General features: G+C 38.7%; 1 protein-coding gene across 1 annotated transcript; it reads left to right on the forward strand.

Annotated features, from left to right (window-relative positions):
• On the forward strand, positions 1–27,891 carry DUSP4 (dual specificity phosphatase 4). The gene is made up of 4 exons (XM_073598521.1): positions 1–663; positions 16,887–17,023; positions 19,265–19,484; positions 22,156–27,891. Exons 1-4 carry the CDS (start codon positions 162–164, stop codon positions 22,530–22,532), a joined length of 1,236 nt encoding a protein of 411 aa, XP_073454622.1. The 5' UTR covers positions 1–161; the 3' UTR covers positions 22,533–27,891.

Here is a 27,891-nt window from a genome sequence, read left to right on the forward strand (position 1 = left end):
GGGCGGAGAGAAGGACAACGTGCAGCAGATTGGTCTCACTCATCTCTCTGGCTGCAGACAAGACGTCAGTGAGGGAGGTAGAGTAGTGCTGCCTTGCCTCCTCTCCTTCACCAGGTACCTACCTTAGTAGCAGTCTGCCTTCCTCCCTCCCGCTCTCTATTATGCTGATCATGGATGAGCTGAGGGAGATGGATTGCAGCGTACTGAAACGGCTATTAAAAAGAGACGGCATACCCAACCGGAGCTCCACGGAGAGGGGCCACAAGCACCATGCCAATTGTAATAACATGAGCGGAGGAGGATGCGGCGGTGTGGGTGTCGGAGGCGGCAGTGTGGGTGTCGGAGGCACTTGCCTGCTTCTGGACTGTAGACCTTTCTTGGCGCACAGTGCAGGCTTCATCCAGGGATCGGTGAACGTGCGCTGTAACACCATAGTCCGGAGAAGGGCCAAGGGCTCTGTGAGCCTAGAGCAGATCCTACCGGCAGGGAGTAAGGACGAGGAGGAGGTACTGACCCGGCTCCGCTCAGGACTCTACTCTGCTATCATTGTGTATGATGAGAGGAGCCCCAGAGCCGAGTGCCTGCGGGAGGACAGCACGGTGTCACTGGTGGTGCAGGCTCTGCGCAAGGACAACGACACCACTGACATCTGTCTACTCAAAGGTACAACAATGCACAGGGTACCATTCACATACCACAACACTGGGAGGATGGGGATCTTTATCAATCAAGGCACCAGCTCCATTCATAAGTCTGTTAGCAATAACTAACTATTCCATCTGCAACCCCCATATGGTCAATCCATGCAAAAAGGAAGAATAGTAGAAGCTTTAATAATCACCTGTATTGGACCAGGTGGGGGGGAACCCAAAATGACAGTGCCTTGTATCGGTAGCCATCTTTTTTTGGGGGAGTCTCAGAACAATAGCTTTGCTGTAGCTTGGGTTCCCAGAGAACACCAACAACCAAAGTCTCTGCATCCATTCTATATTTCTATACATGCTACCACTTTAAATGTAGAGTAGACTAGCTAGGTGGTCACTATTAGTGGTGTCATGTTGTGACTTATTTGGTATCTTCTGGCCACTATTTGTTGAAAACAATGACAGGTTGTCAGCCCTCCAATCTAGGCTACGAAGCTCCCATTTTTTACCCCTTCACCAATCAATGTTTTAGATGCTCATATTTTTGATCCCTACACCTATGTAGGTTTTTGGAGCTCACATATTTTGCTTCTTATACCAGTCAAGGTTTTAGAAACTCACATTTTTGATCCCATGAGCAACCTAGGCTTTAGATCCCTACACCTATATAGGTTTTTGGAGCTCACGTATTTACTCCCTACCCCAATCCAGGTTTTAGAAGCTCACATTTTTGATCCCCGCACCTATATAGGTTTTTGAAGCTCACATATTTGCCCCTTACACCAATCAAGGTTTTAGAAGCACACATTTTTGTTCCATCAGTCAAGGTTTTAAGAGCTCACATTTCTGCTCCCTACACCAACCTACATTTTTAGAGACTCACATTTTTACTTCATACACCAACCTATGTTTTTAGACCTTTACATTTTTACTCCATACACCAACCTATGTTTTTAGACCTTCACATTTTTACTTCATACACCAACCTATATTTTTAGACCTTCACATTTTTACTCCATACACCAACCTATGTTTTTAGACCTTCCCATTTTTACTCCATACACCAACCTATGTTTTTAGACCTTCACATTTTTACTTCATACACCAACCTATGTTTTTAGACCTTCACATTTTTACTTCATACACCAACCTATGTTTTTAGACCTTCACATTTTTACTTCATACACCAACCTATGTTTTTAGACCTTCACATTTTTACTCCATACACCAACCTATGTTTTTAGATCTTCACATTTTTACTTCATACACCAACCTATATTTTTTAGACCTTTTGCTCCACACACCAATCTACCAATTAGACCCTCACACTTTTGTCGCATACACCAACCTACAGTTTTAGAACCTCACATTTTTGCTCCACATGTCAATCAACATTTTAGACCCTCACATTTTTGCCCCATACACCAACCTACAGTTTTAGACCCTCACATTTTTACTCCACACGTGAATCTACATTTTAAACCCTCACATTTTTGCTGTATACACCAGTCTACATTTTATACACCATATGGTTACCATACATGGTGTCTGTGAATTCAGCAGAACACTGATATAACAATGTATTAAACCATTTCTCTTGGAAGGTTTGCTGTTGTGTGGTAGGCCACACTTATACTCGAGAAAGCTTAAAATGACCCTTCGACCATCATTGTATTTTAAAGTTTAAAGGAACGGTTTTAATAGGCCTTTGTGGTCCTTTTTAGTAAGGCAGTGTAACGCAGGTTATCTAACAGCAACTAGGAATGGATCCTTCACTGCTTTTAGTAAATCGAAATCCTGTATATATGGCTTTCTGGTGATTCTCCTTTGTAAGAATATTGTTGTATAAACACGTCTTTGTGATGTCATTCTTTAGAAGTGTAATATTTTTCTTTTGTGTGCACCAACTAAAAATATTTATTTTTTAAATCAAGTGATAAAATGTTATAACTTTGTACACATCTCCTATGTGGTAAAAGGGTTGGCTAACCCTATACTTCTATGTCAGTATACATACAAGAATTACATTTACTGCCAGAAATATTGAGCTTGCAGGTAGTTTCAGCTCTTTAAATGAGCTGTCAAGTACAGTTCTGTTTCCTTTCCTTTATGGTTACCTAAATGTATTTGCTTTGTTGTTTACCATTTAGATTTTTATTTCTTTGATGTGGTATAAAGGTTAGAACGCAAAATTTTGCAGGTTTTAACAGTGGACACAAACGTTGGTTTTGTAACAAAATCATACGGATGTCATTGTTCATTCATACACTTGAAATTCCTTCTAGCCGACAATCAGTTTGACTTTGGTTGTAGAATGAAATCATTCAGACTCTAGAGGTAGGGTAAGATTGAGGTTTCTCAAACTGCCACCCATATTTAATACAGACATGCTCATCTTTTATTTTAATGGCTAAACCTCATTGCAAATAAGCCTTGACCCCAATGAACCGGGGTGGGAAAATGCCATATGTCACTAGGTCAGGTTTTCTTTTTATTACTTTAATCTTTTGACATATAGATGTGTATGCTTTAAGAGTAATACGTATTACCTGTACAGTGGACAGCCTTACAATTCTTTGTCTCACTATATCATGTATCTGTTGAACACCGCGAACTGCTAGCTGCAGACATTTTTAAAACCGAATCTATTTAGCAAATACAATCCCTACATTTTGCTTTTATTGTGTTCAATACTTGTTAAATACAGTCGTTCTGTGAAATCGGAGAACGTGAATTTCTATTTATACGTGATGGATGGAGCTGTGTTTATATTTAATTCATTGCTGTCTGTAAACCTACCCGTCCATTCACGGTTTCTCATTGATATCCAGCTATGCCCATTCATGATTTTCTACAACGGAAGAGCCTACTGATCACAAGACCTTTTTACTTGCATTGCATTCATTTTAAAAATTCTGCCCTTTCTGACTTTTTATGTTTTTTTTTTTTTTTTCTGCTGAATATTTAGCATACATTCTTGTCATTTCTGAGCCTTTGTTGTCTGTGAGTGTGTGAACAGCCCTCAACCACCCCCCTCAGCCCACCCTGTTATTATCCAATGAAAAAAGACCACAATTGTTACCTTTTTCTTAATCAATGAAACATCAATATCAACAACTATGGTACTCTGTTTCATTTGTACGTATTTATTCAAAGACTGAAGTGGTTTAATATATGGCATGGTCAGAATATTATTTTTCTTCCTACATGTGTTACAAACAAAGAGAATGCAGAGCAGACTTCAGAGGCTGGAGCCATCAAAATAAAATATGTGCTTGCTCTTCTAAGCCTAGTGGTGCACATAGTGAGAATGGGTTACAAAGGGAAGGTATTTACAACAACATCTTATATATTACAGTAGTCGGATCTACTGATGCTTTTGATTCATACAGCTAACAGCACTTTTGATTCCGATTTTTATTTTATGTTCCTGCTTTTACAGGGGAAAAAAATAAATAAAAAAAATATATATTTTATATATATATATATATATATATATATATATACATTTTTTATATATATAATTTTTTTTTTATTTCTCTATCTATATCTCACAAAAGTGAGTACACCCCTCACATTTTTGTAAATATTTTATTATATCTTTTCATGTGACATTATATCTTTTCATGTGACAACACTGAGAGCCCATTCACACAGGGACGACTTGTCAGGCGACCTAGTCGCCTGACAAGTCGCCTCCTGTTCTGTGCTATGGAACCGTTCTAAGGGGAGCGACGCAAGTCGCTCCGACTTAGAAAAAGGTTCCTGTACGACTTTGGGGGCGACTTGCATAGACTTCTATACAGAAGTCGTTTTGCAAGTCGCCCGGGCAGTCGTTTGCAGGTCGCCTCGCTGAGGCGACCTGCAAGTCGTGTTGCCCCTATGTGAATGGGGTCTTAAGAAATGACACTTTGCTACAATGTAAAGTAGTGAGTGTACAGCTTGTATAACAGTGTAAATTTGCTGTCCCTTCAAAATAACTCAAAACACAGCCATTAATGTCTAAAACGCTGGCAACAAAAGTGAGTACACCCCTAAGTGAAAATGTCCAAATTGGGCCCAAAGTGTCAAAATTTTGTGTGGCCACCATTATTTTCCAGCACTGCCTTAACCCCCTTGGGGCATGGAGTTCAGTGGCAACCTGTGAAGCTCTGGTGGAGTGCTCTTCCACTCCTCCATGATGACATCACAGAGCTGGTGGATAGAGACCTTGCACTCCTCCACCTTCCGTTTAAGGATGCCCCACAGATGCTCAATAGGGTTTAGGTCTGGAGACATGCTTGGCCAGTCCATCACCTTTACCCTCAGCTTCTTTAGCAAGGCAGTGGTCATCATGGAGGTGTGTTTGGGGGTCGTTATGTTGGAATACTGCCCTACGGCCCAGTCTCCGAAGAGAGCGGATCATTCTTTGCTTCGGTATGTCACAGTACATGTTGGCATTCATGGTTCCCTCAATGAATTGTAGCTCCCCAGTGCTGGCAGCACTCACACAGCCCCAGACCATGACACTCCCACCACCATGCTTGACTGTAGGCAAGACATACTTGTTTTTGAACAACTCACCTTGTTGCCGCCACACACGCTTAACACCATCTGAACCAAATAAGTGTATCTTGGTCTCATCAGACCACAGGACATTGTTCCAGTAATCCATGTCCTTAGTGTGCTTGTCTTCAGCAAACTGTTTGTGGGCTTTCTTGTGCATCATCTGTAGAAGAAGCTTCCTTCTGGGACGACAGCCATGCAGACCAACTTGATGCAGTGTGCGGTGTATGGTCTAAACACTGACAGGCTGACCCCCCACCCCTTCAACCTCTGCAGCAATGCTGGCAGCACTCATACGTCTGGACATTTTCACTTAGGGGTGTACTCACTTTTGTTACCAGCGGTTTAGACATTAATGGCTGTGTGTTGAGTTATTTTGAGGGGACAGCAAATTTACACTGTTATACAAGCTGTACACTCACTACTTTACATTGTAGCAAAGTGTCATTTGTTCAGTGTTGTCACGTGAAAAGATATAATAAAATTAAAATATTTACAAGAACGTGAGGGGTATACTCAATTTGTGATCTATCTATCTATCATTTTTATTTATTTTTTATGTAGCTGTTCATTACATGAGCATACTAAGGGTATTGTTTTCAGACATGTTGGGCTAGATTAGTCATCATGTTAGTAGCTCTAATGTTTCATTCACATTTCTAACCCTACAGACATCCACTTCCTTTTCAGACTTCCCCTTCTTACCACATTCAATGCATTTCTTTCATTTTGAAAAAGGACCTATTACCTGGGAACAGCTGTATATAAAATATGTGACCGGTTACAACAAATAACTGACTATAATACAATTACTGCATATCATATTTGGCACAGGATAGTCCATTGTTCAGCCATTTGATATTATTATCATTATTATTATTATTCAGGATTTATGCAGTGTCAACAGTTTACATAGCACTTTACAACATAAGGGCAGGCAGTGCAATTAAAATACAATTTAATACAGTAGGAATCGGAGGACATGTGTATGAACCTACTGTTTGCTAGGCAGGAAGGAATATTGGGGGAGATTTTACTAAAACTGGTGCACACAGAATTTGGTGCAGCTGTGCATACTAACCAATCGCCTTCTAGGTTTTAGTGACAGTTCACACTATGCAGTGCAGGAACCGCATGCAATTTTGAACAGGAATTGCACTGCATTCCTGTTCAAACCGCATGTGATTCTTCAGCAGTGCGATTTGAGACATTATTCTGGATGAGATTTTTCTAGTTGAAAGCACTTTTTTTGCGCGTGTATTTGGGAGTAGAACATTCTACTCTGAAGCCTAGTACACATGATGAGATTATCGGGCGAATGTTCGCCTTTTTTTTTTTTGCATGCTAGTCTCCATATCGAAAATGAAGTGGTTATTGTTCATGGAAATTCTCGTACGACAATAAAAATTCGGAAGTGATGTAATGTATTTTCAAACTGGTATTGTACAAGAAAAAGTTTAGTGTTTGTCCGTTTGGAAAATTTTGGAAGAAAGCTGTGTACTAATGATCAGATTATGGTACGATCGCTTTTTAAAGTGGTATTTTTAAACGATATTCTGATCGTGTGTATGGGGCTTTAGTGCAGCACTGTAAATATAGAAGATATATTAAAGCTGAGTTAAAGTCATAGAAAGGGCTTGTTTACACCGTGGTTGATTGCCTTTCAAATGGCGTTTGACAGAGGGCTGGGAGGCAATATGTTGCCACCTCACTGCCTATTTGAACCTTGAAAAGCCTGCACAAACATGCCACAACTTTGTGCACTGCATGTGGCTGAGGCACAGGCCCATTTATCAGTACAAAAGGAGGAATACTTTTTGTTGTAGCAATGTTACACCCTTTTCTGGCCGCTATGTTAGGTTAATGGGAGCCGTCAGGAGGCAGTAAAACTGCAGCTCAATCATCTATTTTTAACCCCCCCCAGCAGCCATGTGTGCTAACAAGCCCAAATAGTTTTTCAGTCAGTTTGGCATTTTACTGGCAAACATCAATATTGTAGTCTTACCTCAGCTTTCCCGTTATAGCAGTTGCACAGCGTGTCTAAATATATCTGTGTTGTTCAGCAGACAACAGATGTTGACCATGCTGCCCAGTGCACTCTAATCTAAAGCTGGCCATACAGGGATCAAATTCGGCTGGTTCAGCAGGGACCGGCTGAGATTCGATTCATGTATGGGCAGGCTGGTGGTACCCAAGGCAATCTATCCAGCTTGTCTGATTTTTTTTTTTTTTTTTAACACAGTACTGCCATCGGCTATAGCCGCCAGAGGTAATCAATGTGTTCTGCCGGCCGGGAAGGCAGAACCCAAAAGTACTTTGGGAGGGATTCCCGTGGTGGAAGGAAGCTATGATTTTTTTAGCGAGCACTGTACATTTTGCCTAAGCCTAATTTTTGTTGGTGCGGCTTTTTAAGATAGTCTTTTAATCCCAGATTTGTATTTTTTTTAAGCTGAGTACACACGGATCGAAATTCAGCCAGTTCAACAGGGACCGGCTGAATTTTAATTTGTGTGTGACCCTTCCTGTCCAACATAATTTGATTAGTACAGCTGGAAAACGTTCCTTTAATCAGCTGCTGCAGCCAATTAGCTGCAGCTCTGATCAGTGTATTCTTGACAGCAGAGGATTCCCGCTGTCGAAATACAGTAGCCCAATGTGGAAGATTTCTCTATCCCACCTCTCTTGTGTAAATGAGGGAATCTGTTTGTTTTTTGTTTTTTTTTTTGTTTTTTCTTCAGCCCTTCTGCTGAACAAAAAGAAAAATTATACCCAGCTCAATGTCTGTATGTATGAAATAATTAGGCCTGTGGTAGAGCCTCTGTGATGAATACACCACACATAGTACATCGTTTTAAGTCATTCTGAGTCAACTGACTGTTAAAAGAAAGGAAAAATGAAGCCACATCTTTTGCACAAAACTACCACAACAGGAAGCAGTCGTGGCAAGCAAATACGACTCAGAAGTTTAAGAATAAAACTCATATGTAGTAAATATATAATTTATTATTAAGTGGCAATATTTTTTTTTTAATTTTAAAACACAATATCTGCATTAAGGTTATTCTATGTTTCTTAAACAAAGAAAAACAAATATTTTTCATTTGGCCAACTCAGCCCCAGACATAGTAGTAATAGTAGTAGTTCCTCTAAGCCATAGCACAGTTTAAATTGTCAATGGTTTTCAGTGGGTGCATACAAGTATCGTAGGGTTGGAACCCAACGATAACCAGATAAATGCAGGACAGAGGCCACTGTACCCTTTACCACAATTTAGCCAATTCTGCTTTGTGGTTACATGGGATATCCCAACAAAATCTCTCTTATATTGTCCCTGCAAGCTTTAGCAGCCATCTTGAAGGGGACCAAACTCTACCCTGCCTCCCTGTGCAGCAACAGATCGCCACAAATTTGATTTTTTTTTCTCTTCTAGCGGTAAATCAACTGTAAAGCTAGACTTTTAACAAGAATTCTGATTGGTCGTGATGGGCAACTACTCCACTTTGAGGTCATTTTTTCTTTCTTCTTCTTCTTCTTCTTCTTTTTTTTTTTTTTTCTTTTTTTAATGAATCGGGCTGTTTCTGTGCACGTAAACTTAGCACAATATTTTATTGTCACACTAATTAAACTATTTTTTATGCCTTTTATGTCATTATGGGATGGGAAAGGGGAAACAATGCATCAAAAATGAAAGGTGCACTTTTTACTTTTGGCTTTACCACCTCACTACTTGTCTGGCGCATTGCTATTTTGTGGCAACCTTCTAATGTCAACCAACCATCTTGTGTTGGTCTTGTGTTGTGATAGGGTTTTTTATGATTGCTTGCTGCGTACAATACTTTCAAATTTGTTCGGCACACAGTTTGTTAAATAAGCATGTATTCAATTAAACAAACATGCATGCTGGACCGGTCCCAACCACCTTATAAAAGTCTGTCCTAACAGGATAAATTCTGTATGGTTGCTGTGGGTTATTGTACTTTCCACTTTTCTCATTGCCAAGTTTATTAAATAAACATACCCGTTGCCCTTAGTAGCACATACAGTCTAAACTCTCTGAAAATGCTAACATTTAAAAATGCATTTCTGGAGTTTATGCATTGTAAAATCCGCTTGCTGCATCTTCGTTGTGGTTTCCAACAAAACACAGATTACATAGAGTTCAATGGTAATGAAGGTAAAATGCATCTTATACACAAAGGGGTTGATTTACTAAAACTGGAGAGGGCGAAATCTGGTGCAGTTGTGCATGGTAGCCAGCTTCCTTTTTTTTTTTTTTTTTTTGTCAAAGCTTCATTGAACAAGCTGAAGTTAGAATCTGAATGGCTACTATGCACAGCTGCCCCAGATTTTGCACTCTCCAGTTTTAGTAAATCAACCCCTAAGTGCCTACTTGGAACCATACCTGCAAGACACCTACAATACACAAATATGAACAGGACCGTCCATGCCATATCCAAATTATTTTGGAAGGTACACAACAGACTAATATTGCTAATATTTGCCACTAGTATTTATAAGTTATAGTCTGTCTCCCCACCCATAGGGCCAATAAGGAAGGTGTCATAATCTCATAACTTGATAGATCATTTGTTTTTTGTAGATTATGGAGAATTGGATGTGGAAACATAACACATTGTAAAATGGCCCCTTCAGTCTGGCGGAGCTGGGAATTCCAACCACTGTCTCCGAGTGATTTACCAGGCTAGCATGCAGTTAATCTTGCCAGAATCCACAGAGCCCAGAAATATTTGTTTTGTGTGGAGAATTGGATATTTTTTCACATAATTAAACTTTATTAAAGTTTAAAGACATTACAAAAAAGAACACAATAAGAAATCAATGAGAGGGTGATATCAAGTACAGACATTGTACAGAAGATCCCACAAAACCAAAATAAGCAAGGTGCAGGTATAGTCTAGGTATCTGGCAAGATATTAACATCCCTGGACAGGCCTCATAAAATGTACAATTGGTGAAGTACACTAGCATACAAATAACTAAGCAATAAAAACATCCTGAGTTGAAAAAAAAAAAAGGAGAAAAACATCATCCTATCCAGCTAGTACCTGGGTAGAAGAAAAAACAAAAAAATAAGAGAATTGAATACTACCATTAATCAAGCCGGTGAAACACATAGGGAAATGATGAATCACCTGGGATCTCAGCAGAATAGTACATCCAGGCTGTCCGCACGTCTTTAAATTTCTCCTATTGGTTGTTGACCATGTGTTCCCAACGTTCTACCTCCCTCTTCCAATCCAAAAGTGTGAGACAGGTGTTCTGTTTCCGGGACCTAGGTATTAAGGATTTGTCTGAATTTAACAGGTGGGGATTAACGCTTCTCTTATAAATTTTCATCGAGGAGGGGAACCCATGAAAAAGAAATTGAAAGGGAGAACTTTTTATCGGCCTAAGGGTGATTTTTTTTTTATCAAAGGGGTGATAGCTTCCCAAAAAACTAATTTTGGGACAGGACCACCAAAGGTGGAGAAATGTGCCACGTTGGTCACAGCGGTCTCAGCAGTGGGAAACAAACATCTGTGCTAAATGAGATGGAGTCTTGTACCACCTAGTGAGAAATGTATGCGCTGACTCCTGGATACGGGACCTAATGGATGTAGTATGCGTTGGGTAGAGATGGCAATTAAAGCTGACCTCTGGGCACAAAAACTTATATTTGCATATATTTTTTTATAGCCACGAAGCATAAAAAATCTGCAGTGTGTGTGCTCTTATTGTCATTGCAAACCAAGATAATGACTTGTAAAAGTAGCAGTAGCATCATTACTGTGCTGCACATAGCCTGTAGAGAGCAGAGCTTTGGGACAAACCCAACAGGTTCATCCATTACAGAAAGCCTACTAAAAACTACAGTGGAGAGATGTATACAAGACCAGTCACCTGCACAAGGAAAGAGCAGACCTGATCAGTCTTTATTATAGGAAGCTTCCGCACAGATCAGAAAGAAATACTCAAGGAATACCAACAAATTAAATAAGATTACACCTGTCTCTGTATTTAGACCATATTTGTTAGCCTATTTTTCAATATATAGTCTAAAAATGGAATCATGCCCTTTTTATATACCTAATTGCTTTTTCTGAATAGGATATTCTATAGCACAAATATATACAATAATGTTGAAGAAAATTTAGTAGCAGAGGGGGTTCAACAATGTATCAACAGACCTGGGCTCCAAACTGGCTATATCAGGCTGCCTCTCGTTTAAAGCGGGGGTCCACCCACACCGCCAAAAAAAAAAAAATATTAAAAGCCAGCAGCTACAAATACTGCAGCTGCTGACTTTTAATACATGGCCACTTACCTGTTCCAGGGTCCAGCGATGTCGGCAGGGGACGCTGAGAACCCGCTCGGTTCTCGGCAGCTGCCGCCGCCATCCTAGGTGAGGGAATCAGGAAGTGAAGCGTTGCGGCTTCACTTCCTGGTTCCCTACTGCGCATGCGCGAGTCGCGCTGCGCGTCCCAAGTGGTCCCCGCTCTCTCCTGGGAGCTGTGTGTTCCCAGGAGACAGCGCGGTGGGGACGGGAAGTGGCGTAGACTCCCATGGGAGTCTATGCCGGAAGTGGGTGCAAATACCTGTCTTAGACAGGTATCTGCACCCCCCTTCCCCCTGAAAGGTGCCAAATGTGACACCGGAGGGGGGGAGGGTTCCGAAAAGCGGAAGTTCCATTTTTGTGTGGAACTCTGCTTTAATAAAGGATTTGAACTCCTGTACCTGCAGTCTTGGGCCGCTAACTTGGATGATTTAGCAGACGTGAGCAAACAGATTTATCATGGCTTTTGTAGCAATTTTTTTCCTTTTTAGTTTTGTATAGTGCAGGAATGGGTTAGAACATCTCCTGGGTTTTAACTGCTATGCAGGGCCCTGATAGAGAGAGTTCCCAAAACGTTTAGTTTTACTGATGTTTTACCAGAAAAGAAGCAAGGGAAACTCGCCAACAGCAGCACAGACAGAAATAAAAGTTTTACTTTTGTAGAGTAGGGGAAGGCTAGAAAAAAATGCCTGTGTCCCTATTGCAGATTTACCTTCCTTCCTGTCTAGGATACTGTTGTTAAAGGGACAGGAAGTGAGTGTTTTGTGTAATAGTGACGTGCCCTGTGCTGGGCTGCATGATCACCACATGTACTTTTAAACTATTCATGCCTGGACATGGAGTGGTTCACCTAAGCACCTTGAGACACTTTGGGCACAGGACTAATGAGTGTGTCCCACAGTAGCTGGCACAAGCAGGTGATGTTTCCATCAGAGATTAGGGGAAGAATGAGGCCTTTTTTCAATGCTTTACTGAACAGTCAGTAAAATTCATATATACACACACAGCCATTCTGGTCCCAAAAAGGGGCTTAGTTACCAACAGTCATTAGATAGTTGAGAAGAGAGAGTCAATGAGTAGCCTTTACCAGAGTCCTGGATCCTTAGGGGATGCAAGTAATCCCAAAAATCCTTCCTCTTTCCTCCCCTTTTTCCCCACCCCCTAAGGGGAAGGGGTAAGGTGGAGCCTTGCTGGCTAGACATTATTGTAGCCTGGTCCTCAGGCACTTTCCACGATGAACCCCTCATGGCTCCCCACCAATGTACTCTAGCCCTCTACCCAAGTTACCGCACTGCTGGCAAGGGCAGAGCTGGCATTAACTCTAAATTCCCCCAAACTATCACTGGTATCCTACATAAGGGGACCTCTAGCGGCTCCTGCATTGCCTATTAATCCAGATGGCCCTTTACCACCATCTTATGGCCACAAAGGGGAACTACTCTAAGCATATCTGTGCCCTTACCCTACAAGGTGTAAATCTCTCGAATGGAGCCCCAGAGAGCAGTAAAAAAAAAAAAATCGTTTCCCACTCTATCACCAACTAGAAAAAAAATTGGCTTTATATATATATTTATATTGGCTTTATATAGAACACAAGCTTTGGAAGCGGTCAGGGGCATGTTTTATATTGGCATAGAGAAAGGCATGAATTAAGCACTGATTTTGTTGTACATCTGCCTGTTCTTGTTTTGCGCTGCCATGCTGTGCAGCAAAGCTTAACCGTCTACATCTGACTAGAGGGCAATATTGTCAAAAATATAAAATGTGGTTCCTTATTTTGTGAAGCTGCAAAAATATTTTTAATATTATGGTATTTTTATTATACGGGATTTATATAGTGTCAACATTTTATGCAGCACTTTACAATGTTAGAGGGGGGACAGTACAATTACAATACAGTTCAATACAGAAGGAATAGGAATAACATTTATCAAATTGCACTTTATCTATTTCCATTTACATTATTGCTCTTGTTTTAAGGTATTCTTAACATTGAACTGAGTGTTTGGTTATGGCAGATGGGATTGTTACAGTACATAGTTAATCATATCATTATTAGTACATTTATTTGAAGATAACCGGAGACAGACGCCTTACTTTTCAGTCTCGAATTAGCGTTGGTTGCCAGGTCAGCTAATTAAAAATGGACACCCATAAAATCACATGCTGCCTGATTCCGATACATGCTAACATAGCAGCAAGTAGAACTGTAGCTGGTATGGAGGACTAATTGTAAAACAACCTTGGAGCATGAATATTTAATGTGTCTGGTTTTAAATGTCTGACCTAGCAACCCTAGCAAGCAAACCTGCTCTGCCCGGTCTTGCCTTGCTACTGCTCATAATTATAGAGTCTTACCACTGCTATTTACAGACCATTTTTTGTGTAATTTAAAGGACCGCAAAACTCAACACACTGCAGTGCCAAAGTAACAAAAGTACATAATGAAAAAGTACTCGACTGGTCGAATGTGTGAGGGAAATGCGATTTTTTTATTTTTTTTTGCCAGACATCCATCTTCCTTTATTCCATTTTCATGGAGCGTGCATTGTGATACAACAGATATGCTGCCATAGAAACTGGCCTATGTGATTTGGTATATTTTAAAGTGGTGGCAAAGCTGTGCATGAAAATATGAATAATTGCAGTGATACCATCGTATAGTCAGCGCGGCTCCTCTCTTCAAGCCCTGTGATGATGATAATTAATGGACACAGGAAGTCCGTCCTTGGATGCTGTTGCAACGTGGGTCCATTCAGAAATTTGTGAGAAGCCCTAGGGAAATTAAAGCGGGGCAGCTGCTCTGCTTCCTTCCTGAGCTTGTGTTTCCAGTTGTAGCTGAGGTGTTAATCCTGCCTCCCACTCAGATTTTTCCTCATGGTTCCATTCACAAATGTGAAGGCAGTTCTCCTGGGCTAATATTGTTGCAGCTTGGCTCAAACATAGAGCAGAAACAAAAGAAAAGACATTGGATTACAGAGTCCTTAGAGCTTTATCATATGGGGAAGTGTTTGGAGCATCAGTTGAAGAAATTGTGCCTAGTAAATAGAGGCTCTTTCCTGCGTAACTGATATTACACATCTCATTCCTGCGTGTTCAGCTGAGGTGTACTACTCTTTAGTCATGAGGGTGGATTTACTAAAGGCAAATAGACTGGTTGCTTTACAAGAAAAATGGACTTTGCAATGGAATTACCCCCAGAGCTTAGTAAATGAGGTGAAGCTCTCCTGACATCCAATCATGTGCAAGAAAAAATGCTCTGCTGAATTCCATCATCCAATCTTGTGCAAGAAAAAATACTCTGCTGAATTCCAGCATCCAATCCTGTGCAAAAAAAAAATATGCTATAATTTTTTTTTCTTTGCACGTGATTGGGTATTCTGGGGAAAGTTACATATTGCACCACATTCACTAAGCTCTGGGGAAAATTCACTTGCACAGTGCAAAGTTACCAGCAAAGTTACCAGCCAAATTGTCTTTATTAAACCAACCCCTTAGTATCTTAGACTATACAAGCAGAATTTGTATGTAACTATATAAATGCATACTAAATTACAAAGGTATGATGTGCGTGATAAACAATACTTTTATTTTTTTAATATATACTGCAGTTCCTTTCCCCCTCCTTTTTTTTTCTTTTTCTTTTCTATCTCACATTACCTGTTATGCAGCATTGTTCTTGTCCTGCTGTGATCTGCCAGTCTGCTGTCACAGCTTGGCTCACACAATGCCATCTTCTGTGACATTGAGAGATGGCTCTTTTCTGGGTTGAGGCAGTCAAGCCCCCCCTGATGACTCAACACTAACTTTGCCCACCAGCCACTATGAGTTCCTGCTGTAGCCTCCTGGCATATATGATGGGGGTACCCTAGGAGGCAATAATGGCAGCAGGGAGTATGCCAAACATACCTAAAACAAAAATGTACCCTCTATTTTTCCTATTGCAAACTGTTAACTGAATATATTTAGTGATTTCAACTCCTTCCCATTCTAAAGATAACGTAAACCGTGACTGTAATTTAGTTTGATAAAGCACTGTAATGTAAATGGCTCCAAATTTTTTATTTTGTTTTTTCTCCTATTTTTATCCTTTGTTGTATCTCTGTGCAGCTGTTTCCCTGCAGCCTCTTCCTGCCAATTCTGTCTATATCCTTGATGTAGAGTGACAGTAGCATCTCTTGTCTGTCTCCTATGTGCGTTGTCACTGCTCCTTAATGTCCCCAATCGAAGCACATACAATAGGGGGTGCAGTGCAGGAGCAGTGACTGGGTGCTGCCCCCCCATTAGCAGATAATGCCTTCATGGCAGGATCATCAGATATTCATTCTTTTAATGAAAGTTGTAGTTTAAAAAAAAATGTTTGAAATGACATGAACACAATAAAGCTTTTATGAGATCTTAGAGATTTGGATTACATCTACAGTGTCTTTCTTTTGAATTAGGCCGGCGTTCTTTTTTCAGACAGCTGTAGTGTAAATAACAGCTCTCGGCGAGCTTGACAATGTCTGCTTTTCAAGATAATGTTTGCAAATATAGCAATTAGTAATTGAATCATGGAAAACATTACGTAAAAAAAGGTGGTTTGTGAGGTTAACCTTGTTTAAAAAAAATAGTAATGTGCATGATGAAAGCACATAGACTCTTGCAGGTGTGGGATTAAAGGTTCATAGGAAGTATGGCGGCTGCCATTCCTGACCTTTAAATAAATAAATAAAGGATAGATTAAAAAAAAAATACTATACTGGTTCCCTGACCGATCCACTTATCCTGCACTATACTTAAAAATGCAATGAGAAATGGTCATTATGAGTGCAAATAGCAGTGCCCCATGTAATCACAATATTTTACTGGTGTTTTTATAGATCCAGACTGTAAATATCACCTTTTTATCCATTTGCGTGTAAAAATGTGAATTTCTGAGTATCAATAGGTCTGGGATAACACTGTAGCTACTGTGAAACTGATAATACAGGAGCTCTCGCAAACGTGCTACGTAAACACATATCTCTCCTGCCTGGGATACCCAGGTGCCACGTACAGCTGCCCAAAAACCAGAAAATGCGTAAACGCTTGTATGGGTGTATTTAGAAAATTATCTATTCTTGTAATACACTCAAACGCTATGCCAATGTTGTAGGATATTTTCTATATATAAGAAAAACATTATATGTGTGTGTGTGTGTGTATATATAATATAAAAAAATATATACCTAAGAGTGCATAGGATTAAGGTGATCCCTATAATATAATTGCTTTTCAGTGTTTTTTTTTTTTTGTCTGCAGAATGTATTCAAACCTAACGGATTACATTTGGGTTTGCAGCTGCAAAGGATTTTCACCATTTTTTTTTCCTTTCGCTGCAGGAGGTTATGAAAGATTTCACTCGGAGTACCCAGAATTCTGTGCAAAGACAAGATCTATAAACAGTATTTCCCTGCCTGCCAGCTTAGAGCCTACTGAAACAGGCTACAGTTCCTGTACAACACCACTTCATGATCAGGTAAAGGGCTATATATTTAGTTTTGTTCAAAATTGTTCAAATGTTTCCTGAACCAATGTATGGCATGCTTGTATGCTGTCTAGCAGGAAGGTTAAAGGATTAGGGTTACAGGTTCTGAATAGAGGAGGAATTTGTCATTAAAGGCTGCATGCTCAAACCAAATTAAGAAGTCATTAATAAGCATATGAAAATGTGCTGCGCTAAGATCAGATATACATAGGGGTTGATTTACTAAAGGCAAATAGACTTTGCACTGCAAGTGCACTTGGAAGTGCAGTCACTTTAAATCTGAGGGGAAGATCTGAAATGATATGCTGATTTTATCATCCAATCACGTGCAAGCAAAAATGTTTTTTTATTCCTCAGATCTACAGCGACTGCACTTCCAAGTGCACTTGTAGTGCAAAGTAGATTTGCCTTTAGTAAATCAGCCCCACAGAGTATTGCATATATTAAATAGTCCAAAAGAAAGTCCCAATGCTCAAATCCAGTGAATCCGTGTTAAGGTGCTCCTTTTAAATGAATTCAACAACAGTTACCTTCACCAAGTGTGTAATAAAGTGCCTGCTTACCAAATGGACATGACCCCCTTTCTCAAGAGAAGTCAAGTCAAGAGAAGTCGTACCGCATATATGGTAACTCTAAGGCTGTCGCTCTACTTCTTGGAGTGTTTGTATTCAACAATTAACTTAACAGTAAAACTGGCCTGCAGGCTAAACAAAAAAAAAAAATATCTGATTCGTCTATCCATACTATACAGCACCTATGGATGAAACTCCTGCTGGGGCTGGCTATCAAAGTACCTGAACAGCAGCTGCATCTGATTGGATGCCGGCATTTTTCCCCCTGGCTCATTAGATTTTTCTATTGATGGGTTGTCGAACTGGAGGAAGTTAACCAGGCTGATTGAATTTCAGCTACCATTTTCGGCGGCAAATTCAAAAAAGTGAAAAATCACAATACAGTACACTGTAATCTTACAGATTACAGTACTGTATGAAATCATTTCACATCCCTTTTGTCCCCAGTGCTTTGTCCAATGCCCTGCATGCAGTTTTATATTATATATACTGTTCTTTCTTTCTGCCTGGAAACTTGAGATTGTCCATAGCAACCAAAAAGTGTCCCTTTACATCAAAAGTGGTTTTAGACCAGCTAGAAAACAGCGATAATAAATTAGAACACTTACAGAATTGAGCAATAGTGAATCGTGGGGAAATTCATTTTATTATTATTATATTATTATTTTTTATAATTATATTTATTTATTATATTATAATTTATGTTTTTCTGTTTCAAACTTCATCATACCCGGGATGTCTACTAGACTCTTGGTGGACAGATTTAAGCGTGTTATTGCTAAGAATTACAGGCCTACAATATAAAACGCCAAATTTCTATGCAAAATAATTGTACCGCTTTGAGACGCAAAAATCTAACATAATCATACCGCCAGGGAGGTTAAAGACATAAGTCCAGGTGGTGGGTTGCATCTCTGTTAATAGTATGCCTGCTAAATTCCTGGAATTCTGCTTTTAAGTAATGTAGAGCTGCCTTTCCACAAGTTTCTGACTGGTGAACTATACAAATGTAGTGCTAGCACTGTATACGCATCAGGCATTATGTTTTATAATGGCACATTTTAAAAAATAAAGTATTTGTAAACTCGAACAATGCACTTTTATTTGCTCTCTTTTAGTCTGTTAAATGTACTCCTGAAAGTGTACTATTTAAATACCTGTTGATCCCGCCAGTTAGCGTCTAACTTTCTGTAACCTAAAGACAAGCAGTTTTTTTACTAGCAGGATCACCTGTTTAAATTAAAGGTATTCATAACCTGAGATAAGAGAATGAATGCAGCAAAATTATTGTTCTGTTTAGATGCACTTTTAATTTACTATAGGCCCCATTCACAACTGTGCATTTTAAGTTGCTTTAGAAAAAATCCTGCTTGTTGCATCTTTGATGTGCATTTTATACAGTTCAATGCAGTTGATAAGGCATCTAAAATGCAAGGCACCTAAACCACACAGCACAGATGTGTGCAGGCCTAATAAAAAATTGACAAGACGATAAAAGCATGTTGTAAGCTAGATGATTTCTAACGGTGGAGAAACCAATGTTTGGGTGGTTGGTCTGTTTAGCTTAACTGAGAAATTTGTTGAAATATTCTTATGCATATCTAGTATATTTCCTCCTCCATGCTGAGAAACAATTGTTTTGTATTTCTTTTTGGAACAGGGTGGTCCAGTGGACATCCTTCCCTTCCTTTACCTCGGTAGTGCTTATCATGCTGCCCGAAGAGACATGTTGGATGCCTTAGGTATCACAGCGTTACTGAACGTATCTTCCGACTGTCCTAACCATTTTGAAGGTCATTTCCAGTATAAATGTATTCCAGTGGAAGACAACCATAAAGCTGACATTAGCTCCTGGTTTATGGAGGCAATAGAATATATTGGTAAGTATTTCTATTGTAATATCCAGTACCATTGGTGTACATGTATATTTTGGATGCTATGAAGTTGCTTCTGAATGGACAAATACAATTATTACAGCTCATTTATCACAGTGATTTTAAGACAGTCACAAAAAATGTAAACATTTCCAGAGGTTTATTAAAGGGGTATTAAACCCAAAAGCAAACATTTTATTATATTGCAGCCAATTCGTAGATGTGATGGCTGCATCCATTTTCTTTTTTTTCAGGCTTGCTTTCTTTTATTTTCATTTCGTGATCTGGCCAGTAAATCCGTAGTTTTTCAAAAGAAAACGTTCTTGCAATTGTATCAGTTACAGGGATGAGACAAACCATTCAACACAGACAGGGGTGCATACAAATATCACCTTTTATTTATGTAAAAAGTTTATCCTAAAAGTAGCTGTAACTGCTTCTAAAGTGTGAGTTGGACTTTGGCTTAAGTTTGTTAGTGTACTTAAATCTTCTTTTACATTTAACACTCCCCTCCCCCAGACTAACAATGCTGCTGTCCAAATGTGCACTCTGTGCTCATTCATGCGTATAGGTATAATTCTTGAATAAATACCTATACTGTACCTACTTCCGTTACTTAGTGGCAAACTGTGCTCACCTCATTTAATGTCCCAGGGTGACTTTTTGTATGTTCATGCAGAGTTGGGACATTCTAATAGAGTAGGTGTGTTACTGGCCAGATCACTGGTTAAAAAGGTAGAAAAGTCTAAAAAAAAAAACAAATGCAGCCACCACATCTAATGCTTGGTTGGATTGTAATATATTACACTTTTGGCTTTGGGTTCAATTTATATATATATATATATATATATATATATATATATATATATGTGTGTGCGTGTGCGTATATATATATATATATATATATATATATATATATATATATATATATATATATATATACACACACATTCTACAAATAACAGGGGCCCCTCTCTCCTGCCAAGTGCCCCTAGAGGAAGCAGCTTGCAATGGGATAACCCGAGCAGATTCACTCCTGAGCTGTGGCTCTGCATGTCCATTCACACACACAGCCGTGTCTTGGCCCTGCCCCCTCTCTCATTGGCTCACTGGCTGTGATTGACAGCAGTGGGAGCCAATGGCTCACTGGCTGTGATTGACAGCAGTGGGAGCCAATGGCTGCTCCTGCCTTAGGCAGTGAAGAGGGAGAGCCGAGGCTCTTGTACAACGCTGGAGGAAGTTCAGGCTCAGGTAAGTATTACAGGGGCTGGGTGGGGCTGCTACAGTTTTTTTTTTTTTACCTTCATGCATAGAATGCATGAAGGTAAAAAAAAACCTTCAGCCTTTACAAACACTTTAATTTCCATCAGACAGGCCCTCAAGCTACATAGACACCACTACATAATCAATAAGAAAATTGTACAATTAGATGTCCAACTTTAAATTTATGCAAAATTTGTAAGGCCCTGGATATGAAGTATGAATAGGGTATTTCTTTACACCGTGCTAATGTCCTTTTCAGCAACTAGAAGTAATAGTTTGCCTACTATGAAATGGCTAATAATTAAACTTGAGTTACATCGTAAATTCTTATACAATCAGAAGTGCTTCAGATTTGAACAATATAAATGATGAGTTCTGGGAAAATGTACAAAAGACCTCCCAGACATTCACATGCTTATAAATAGCAGCAGATCCTTCCTGCTTTATTACTGTAAAAAAACAAAAAACAAAAAAAAAACTTGGTGCTTATACACCTGGTCAGTGCTCTTAGAACTTTCTTCTCTCTTTAATGGAGGAAACCACAACCTTACCCATAACATTCTGGTTCAATAAGTTACTACAGATATCTAGAAAGCCTAACAATAGGCGTAAAAAAGAATCCTTCTGTTTAAACCTGGTTTTAATTCAAGAAATTTAGTGCCACTGCAGAGTATTCAAACCTTCTGCATTCAACACTGGATCACTAAAACTATACTCCCCTATGTGTTGGATGAATCACAACAGGAGGCCTTATGTACCAATAATTGACTAAACTTAATAATATTTAACAAGCCACTGTCCATTTATCTCTCCAGCCCCTGGAGTTCTCTCCACGTTTCTTTTCTTCACCCTTTTGACTTTCTCCTTTTTTTATCCTTTAACATGTACATTCAATATACTTTTCTTCATTAAAGAAAAATGAAAATGTTATTGGGAAATTTTAGGTGTAAAGAGACTGATATGCATTCTTTTGGAAACCTTAACTTGAATAGGTTACAGGGTATAACCCGGTCATTGACTTAAAATATACCTTTGGACTGTTTAAATTCTTTTGATACCTAGATACCTTCTGTTAATATTTGTCGATTATCTCTGTTCTCAACATATGGGGATTTTTTTTGTTATATTTATGGATGTTTAATTATTTATGCTTAAGTAACTAAAGCATTACAAAAGGTAATTTCCCTTGTAGTACTAATACATACTTTGTTGTACTAATACATACTTTGTTACAAAGGGTAACTTCTCTTGTCTGTGATGCACTTTATTGTACTATGCATGACATCTCAGTACTAAAATGTGCAGATAGAGGATTTTATTTATTTAACGCTTCCCTAAATGGATAGGGACGAGCATACATGTGAGGAATCTCAACTTTCCTTTGCCGCTAAAGTAATTGCATTTTTCTTTTCAGACTCCATCAAGGATAATCACGGACGTGTGCTGGTGCATTGCCAAGCTGGCATTTCCCGGTCCGCTACCATATGCTTGGCCTACTTGATGATGAAGAAAAGGGTGAAATTGGAAGAGGCCTTTGAATTTGTCAAACAACGCAGGAGTATAATCTCTCCCAACTTCAGTTTCATGGGACAACTGCTACAATTTGAAACTCAGGTCTTGACCACTACCTGTGCGACAGAGGCTGCCAGTCCCTCTGCCACACTTTTAGAACGCAGTAAGGCTTCCTCCTCACCCACATCTCCTTTTGTCTTCAGCTTTCCTGTGTCAGTAGCAGCTCCAAACAGCCTCCCTTATCTTCACAGTCCCATCACGACTTCTCCCAGTTGCTAGAAGTGAATAGAATATGATAAGCAAACTGACTGGCTTTGGCCACTTTAGGCCCAAAAGACCTTTTATATAGAAAGAAAAACTTACACTGCGGAAAATATAAATCCTGAAATAGGGGGAACCCCACAAGCAATAATAATTTAGCAGTTTTCCATTTTCAAAGCCATCTGAGGTGTAGTTGTCGCTTTTATTTCAACATTTGATTTTGACTTTTATTATAAATATTTATATATAATATATAAACATGGATATTTCATGTTTAACTTGTATTTATAACTTTTTAAGTTTCTTTTTTCTTTTTAACAGAGTGGCTTCAGGGCAGCTTTTTTGTCTTAAAGCAAAAACATTTTGGGAATTTTTTTTTTTTATTTTCCCAAAGTGCCTATTTTTATTTATATGTTCCTCCACTTTCAATCTGGTATTGTATTTTAAATTATTTTGTATTCTGTCCTCCAAAGTATCAAAATGCAATAAGGGAAAAGCAACATTTCTGGAACGTCAAGGTTACTAGATATTGTAATCGAAAGCACAACAAAGATTACACTGGATATTCTCATTGGCCATCATTTCTGAAGCTCAAACCTGGAACTTGCGGTGTTCTGTATGCGTTTCTCTAGTATTTCATACCTATGATACAAGATGGATTTTAAATGTTCTTGGCATGTTCTTACAATAAGCTAGCCTGTTAGTGGGCATTTTTTTTTTAGAATCTGGAAAATGACACTGGATATGTTATACTCATGTAATAAGCTTTTAGTAGGCAGACATAAATTCTATTTAATGCTTTAGACAGTCGTTCTGTTTGGATTACTGTTGATTCCATCCTGTTCATACCCACACTATGTATTTGTATGGTTGTGGATGCCAGTCTGCTGCATCATTTGCAACTAATTAGTGCTGTGTGTAGTTTCATTAACCATGCCTATGGGCATTGCACACCTTAGCAATGCTGTCAGTATTCCGCTAACCTGAGTGATGTCTTTTTGTTCTGAAAAATTGGGTATATGATGCAAAAGGTAGCATATACAGTTTACCTGAGTATTTTCATCAGTGTTGGGTTTTGTAATCTGGCCTATATCTGATCTATAAAGAAATAGGCAGTTTAAGTTCCCTTTCATGATCTTCTCATACAGTAACATTTTAATGCCTTCATAGCTGCCTTTTTGATGTCTACTGCTTTAAACCATGCAAATACATTATTAGTCAAGATTCTTTCTAAACATTTAGTTAGAGGTATTGGAAAAGATGAATGCTAAACAGTAGTTCTTGAGTCGTCTAAAAATATTCAAATTTATTTTCACAATTTTGAGTTTGTTGATCTATATTTTCTAAAAGACCTAGGTGTCTAGTGACAGGTCACTGGAATCTTAATGCATCATATCTGCAGGATAATTCAGTTCTATACTTTGACACTTGGTAGTTAGGCATCACGTATTTCCAGAAAAATGTATGAATTGGAAAAAAAGAGAATGATTTAGTATAATGTTCAAATTTAAAAGTATTATTGTCTATACTAAAACCTATAAAATATACCTAAAACATAGGCGTAATAAGATTAGACCAAGTATTTTAGAAATAGTTATAAAAATTTTGATTTGTTAAGTTCTTTAGAAGCATTTCCCCATTGCAGATCTGATTTTGCGAACAAACCTAACGATCTAGCTTGTAATCTACACGCCCAGCTTAGCAAAAATCTGAATATGAGCCTTGTCCATACGCTCTCATATCAAAGGACACTTATTTTATTTCCCGTTGATAAAGAATACAGAAGAAAAACTTGATGCCCAGCTTGTTTTGGTGATAAATTCCTTTTTATGGTAGTTCCTTAAACTATGCCGTAACAAAGCATATTAAAGACATAAAAAAGGCAGTTTTTGCTCTGAACTATTTCATATAGTCTTCCATTGAAGATGCATTGTAGGCTTTTAAATATCATTTTTAAAATGATATTGCATCTTTAGTTTTATCTGTTGTGTTTTGTGTCTTTGTAAGAAGGTAGATACAGGGGATTGCACCCATGAGTTTAACTTCTAGCCCTATTTATACTTGAAGGTACTCCTAAATATGAATTTCACCTTTCCTAATACTAGAAATGTTGCATGGATTACAACCCATTGTCAAAAAGACTTTAGAACGTCAATGTCTGAGAACTTAAGGTGGTTTAATTTTTCTTTTACGTTATTCCATGGAAATAAAGAAGACATTTTCTTCAGTAGTTCCCAATCTATGTATGGATCATAAAATGTGAACAGGATAGTTTTTGTTTGCCAGACATATGCAGGTCTTGTGCATTCACTTATTAAAACAAGACCATTCGTGCATGTTAAGATACCCACAGACATAAAAGAAGGACCAGCTTTCCTACATCTACAGCAGTTGGGATTCAGTAGGCAACCCATGATTTTTAATTTGTTGCATGCAAAAGGCTGAATGAAGTTGATTGGCTGTAATGGATCTAGTGAAATTTGTCCTTGAGCGCATGTTTATAAATGGCTCCTACAGTCATAAAATTATTTTAGTGAAAGGAAGGAACATTTTCAGGTATCTAAGTTACATTATTTGAAATATATGGCAAAGAGTTGTGTGCCAATCTTTCTCTGAACTTGACTATATTGAAATTTTACTGCACTTAATACACAATTATTACCTATTACATGCATTTATTAAATAACCCCTTAAGAGTTATTCTGGCACTTGTTATGTATTTGGCAACAAAAAATACTCATTTAACCTTTCCATGCCAGACGAGTATTATGCTGGTTACATAAATTGTAATACCACTGAAAATTCTGTCCAATTAGTCAAACATTAACGCATGTTTTAATGACATCACAAGATGGTCTCTTTTAAGCACTTGTTAAATTTTCTTAGGCTGAGAGGTCCGGTGGGGTATATTCTGTATCTCTGCTTAAAGCTTGCATTTGGGACTTTACAAAAGTACCTTTTTCATTGCCCTTTCTATTTCAGTATCTCTTATTAGATTATTCATAGAAAATGTTACCATAAATACCTTTTTCATTTCTAATCTGAAATCCTAGTTAAATCACCCATTGCATCTCACACCTAGCTGACCAAGGGGAGAAGAAAAATGGAGCCACTATTTCACAATTCATTGCTGTAGAGCAGTGGTTCTCAACCTCGGTCCTCAAGTACCCACAACAGGCCATGTTTGCAGGTTTTCCTTTATTTTGCACACATGCTTTAAACCTGAGTCAATGGCTTAGTATTTTGGACAGCTATTTTATAAAATTCCTAAAACATGGCCTGTTGTGGGTACTTGAGGACTGAGGTGGCGAACCACTGCTGTAGAGCACCAGTCCAGAACTACAATTTCCACTATTCACTGTGGGTGTGCAGCAATAGTCACACTTACTGAGGCATTCGTAGGAGTTGATTTATTAAAATTGGAGAGTGCAAACTCCAGTGTAGCTCTGCATAGAAATCAATCAGCTTCCAGGTGTTATTGTCTAGGCTTAATTGATCAAGCTGAAGTTAGAAGCTGATCAGCTACCATGCAGAGCTGCACCAGATTTTGTACTCTCCAGTTTTAGTAAGTCAACCTCATGGTGTCCGAATTTCTACCCAAACAGCATTTATGCTCCACTAAGAGACAGTGCTGTAAGTCAGTGGTTAGGGTTAGCGTTAGCATTACCTGGGGGGGGGGGGGGGGTAGAGGGGGAGGGTACACTGCAACCACATTAGCTGTGAGGTTAGAATTGGTCAAGAGGACATTTCATCCCACATTTATTTTACATCTATTGTGTTTCTATTCATTCTATCTGGAGATCTGCTTTAAGTTCTAAACTCACAGATTCAATTAATCAAAACTGATTAGATACCAGTACACTTGACAGGGTCCATCATCAATTTCATACAGGGCTAGATCTCTGCATGGCCAAAGTAGGCCGTGGGCTGGGAAGGCAAGGCTACCAGGGGCAATACACAGCCATCCACTCATTTTGTGTATGACTCTCGGTAACATATTTCCATATACTGTATAATAAAAGCATACAGACTGCTTCCTTGCCTGCCAGAGCAATCTGTCTAGGTCCCCATTGTTGCTTCCCTGCACAGTTTGTTCATTGTTAATAAAATAGCGTACTGTTTGCTTAGATGTAACCTTCTCTTGCTCTGTACTTCTTCTATACCTGAACTGACTATTTTATCTAGTTGTAGGCGACTGTGGAATAGCAGGCAAACCGTTTTACATTTTCCACCCACAGCATTGGCTTGTCATGTGGCTAGAACAAGATTGGTGTGATACTAAATCTAACCAAGCAACTTGGAAGGGGGGCAGCAAACAGTTTGGCCTGGGTGGGAAGGGGAGAAAATAAATCTGGCCCTGAACTTGCTTGTTGGGCAATTTTATCAGTCTTTAATTTTTATTGACATACAACATATCTGTTCTAGGGAGCAATTAAATTGGGATACTTGAAACAATTGAAACGTATGTCAGGTTTCTAAAATGAACTAACAAGTAAAAATGTTAATGTGCTTCACTGAAATAAAGCTGTGTTTGCACAATAATGATAACATTTAGTTTGGCTACATACATGATTGGTGGTTCATTCCTTATACACAGTATCATACAGGTATTAGGCATTTTTTTTTTATTATGAAGGCACTGTTGTGCTACCCCATGCTGTTGTGAGAACTCTGCGTCCGCTTGTTGTAGGAGGCTTTAGAGGAATATCTCCATCTTGTACATCAGGGGCATATACCAACATAATTCTGATGGAGTATTATCCAGCTCAACATGGACAAGGTATGCCAAGGCTTTTAATAAAGAAAATCATACATACACACGACAACAAGTGCTAAAGTTCCTGGCATCGGTTTTCTAAAATGTCTTTCTTTGTAGCATGTCTGACCAGCCTAAATTATTTAAATATTTGAACTGCATTTCAATTACCGGTATATGAGGTAGAACTTTTAAATGTAAAATTAACAGATTACTAAGATTCCACAGACTGCATAAGCATCATGGGTGTTGTAATTTAGTTATAGCGAAAGTGCTTTACCACATTAAAAAATATTTTTTAAAAATATGTTCATTTCCTATAAGTAATGTTCTGCAGATACAATAAAGAGGACTATTCATGCACTTAAACCTGGTGAAAATGTCTGCAGGAGGATGTGTGCAGGAGGGTAGGGAGACTAGTCTTTACCACTGGAAGCATGAGATTCTAAAATCGATGCAATAGCATAATTCTAAATTTTAGTGGAAGTATCTTGTTATGATTTTAAGTGGTTTTATTTCATTCTGTACCAGGGCAGCTCTATGATGTGTATATATGTCTCTGTTTTCTGATTATTTAAAATGTTAATTTATTGCCTGAAAGATTGTTTGAAGAAAAAATAA

Source organism: Aquarana catesbeiana, linkage group LG01 (assembly GCF_042186555.1).
Source record: "Aquarana catesbeiana isolate 2022-GZ linkage group LG01, ASM4218655v1, whole genome shotgun sequence".
Lineage (NCBI taxonomy): Eukaryota > Metazoa > Chordata > Amphibia > Anura > Ranidae > Aquarana > Aquarana catesbeiana.

What these genes read in the sequence shown, in the direction of transcription:
- DUSP4 (XM_073598521.1), top strand. Translation starts at nt 162, where the DNA reads ATGCTGATCATGGATGAGCTGAGGGAGATGGATTGCAGCGTACTGAAA. An exon ending in CAACACCACTTCATGATCAG is followed by an intron (nt 17,024 to 19,264) that starts GTAAAGGGCTAT and finishes TTTTTGGAACAG; the next exon opens with GGTGGTCCAGTGGACATCCT. An exon ending in GGAGGCAATAGAATATATTG is followed by an intron (nt 19,485 to 22,155) that starts GTAAGTATTTCT and finishes TTTTCTTTTCAG; the next exon opens with ACTCCATCAAGGATAATCAC.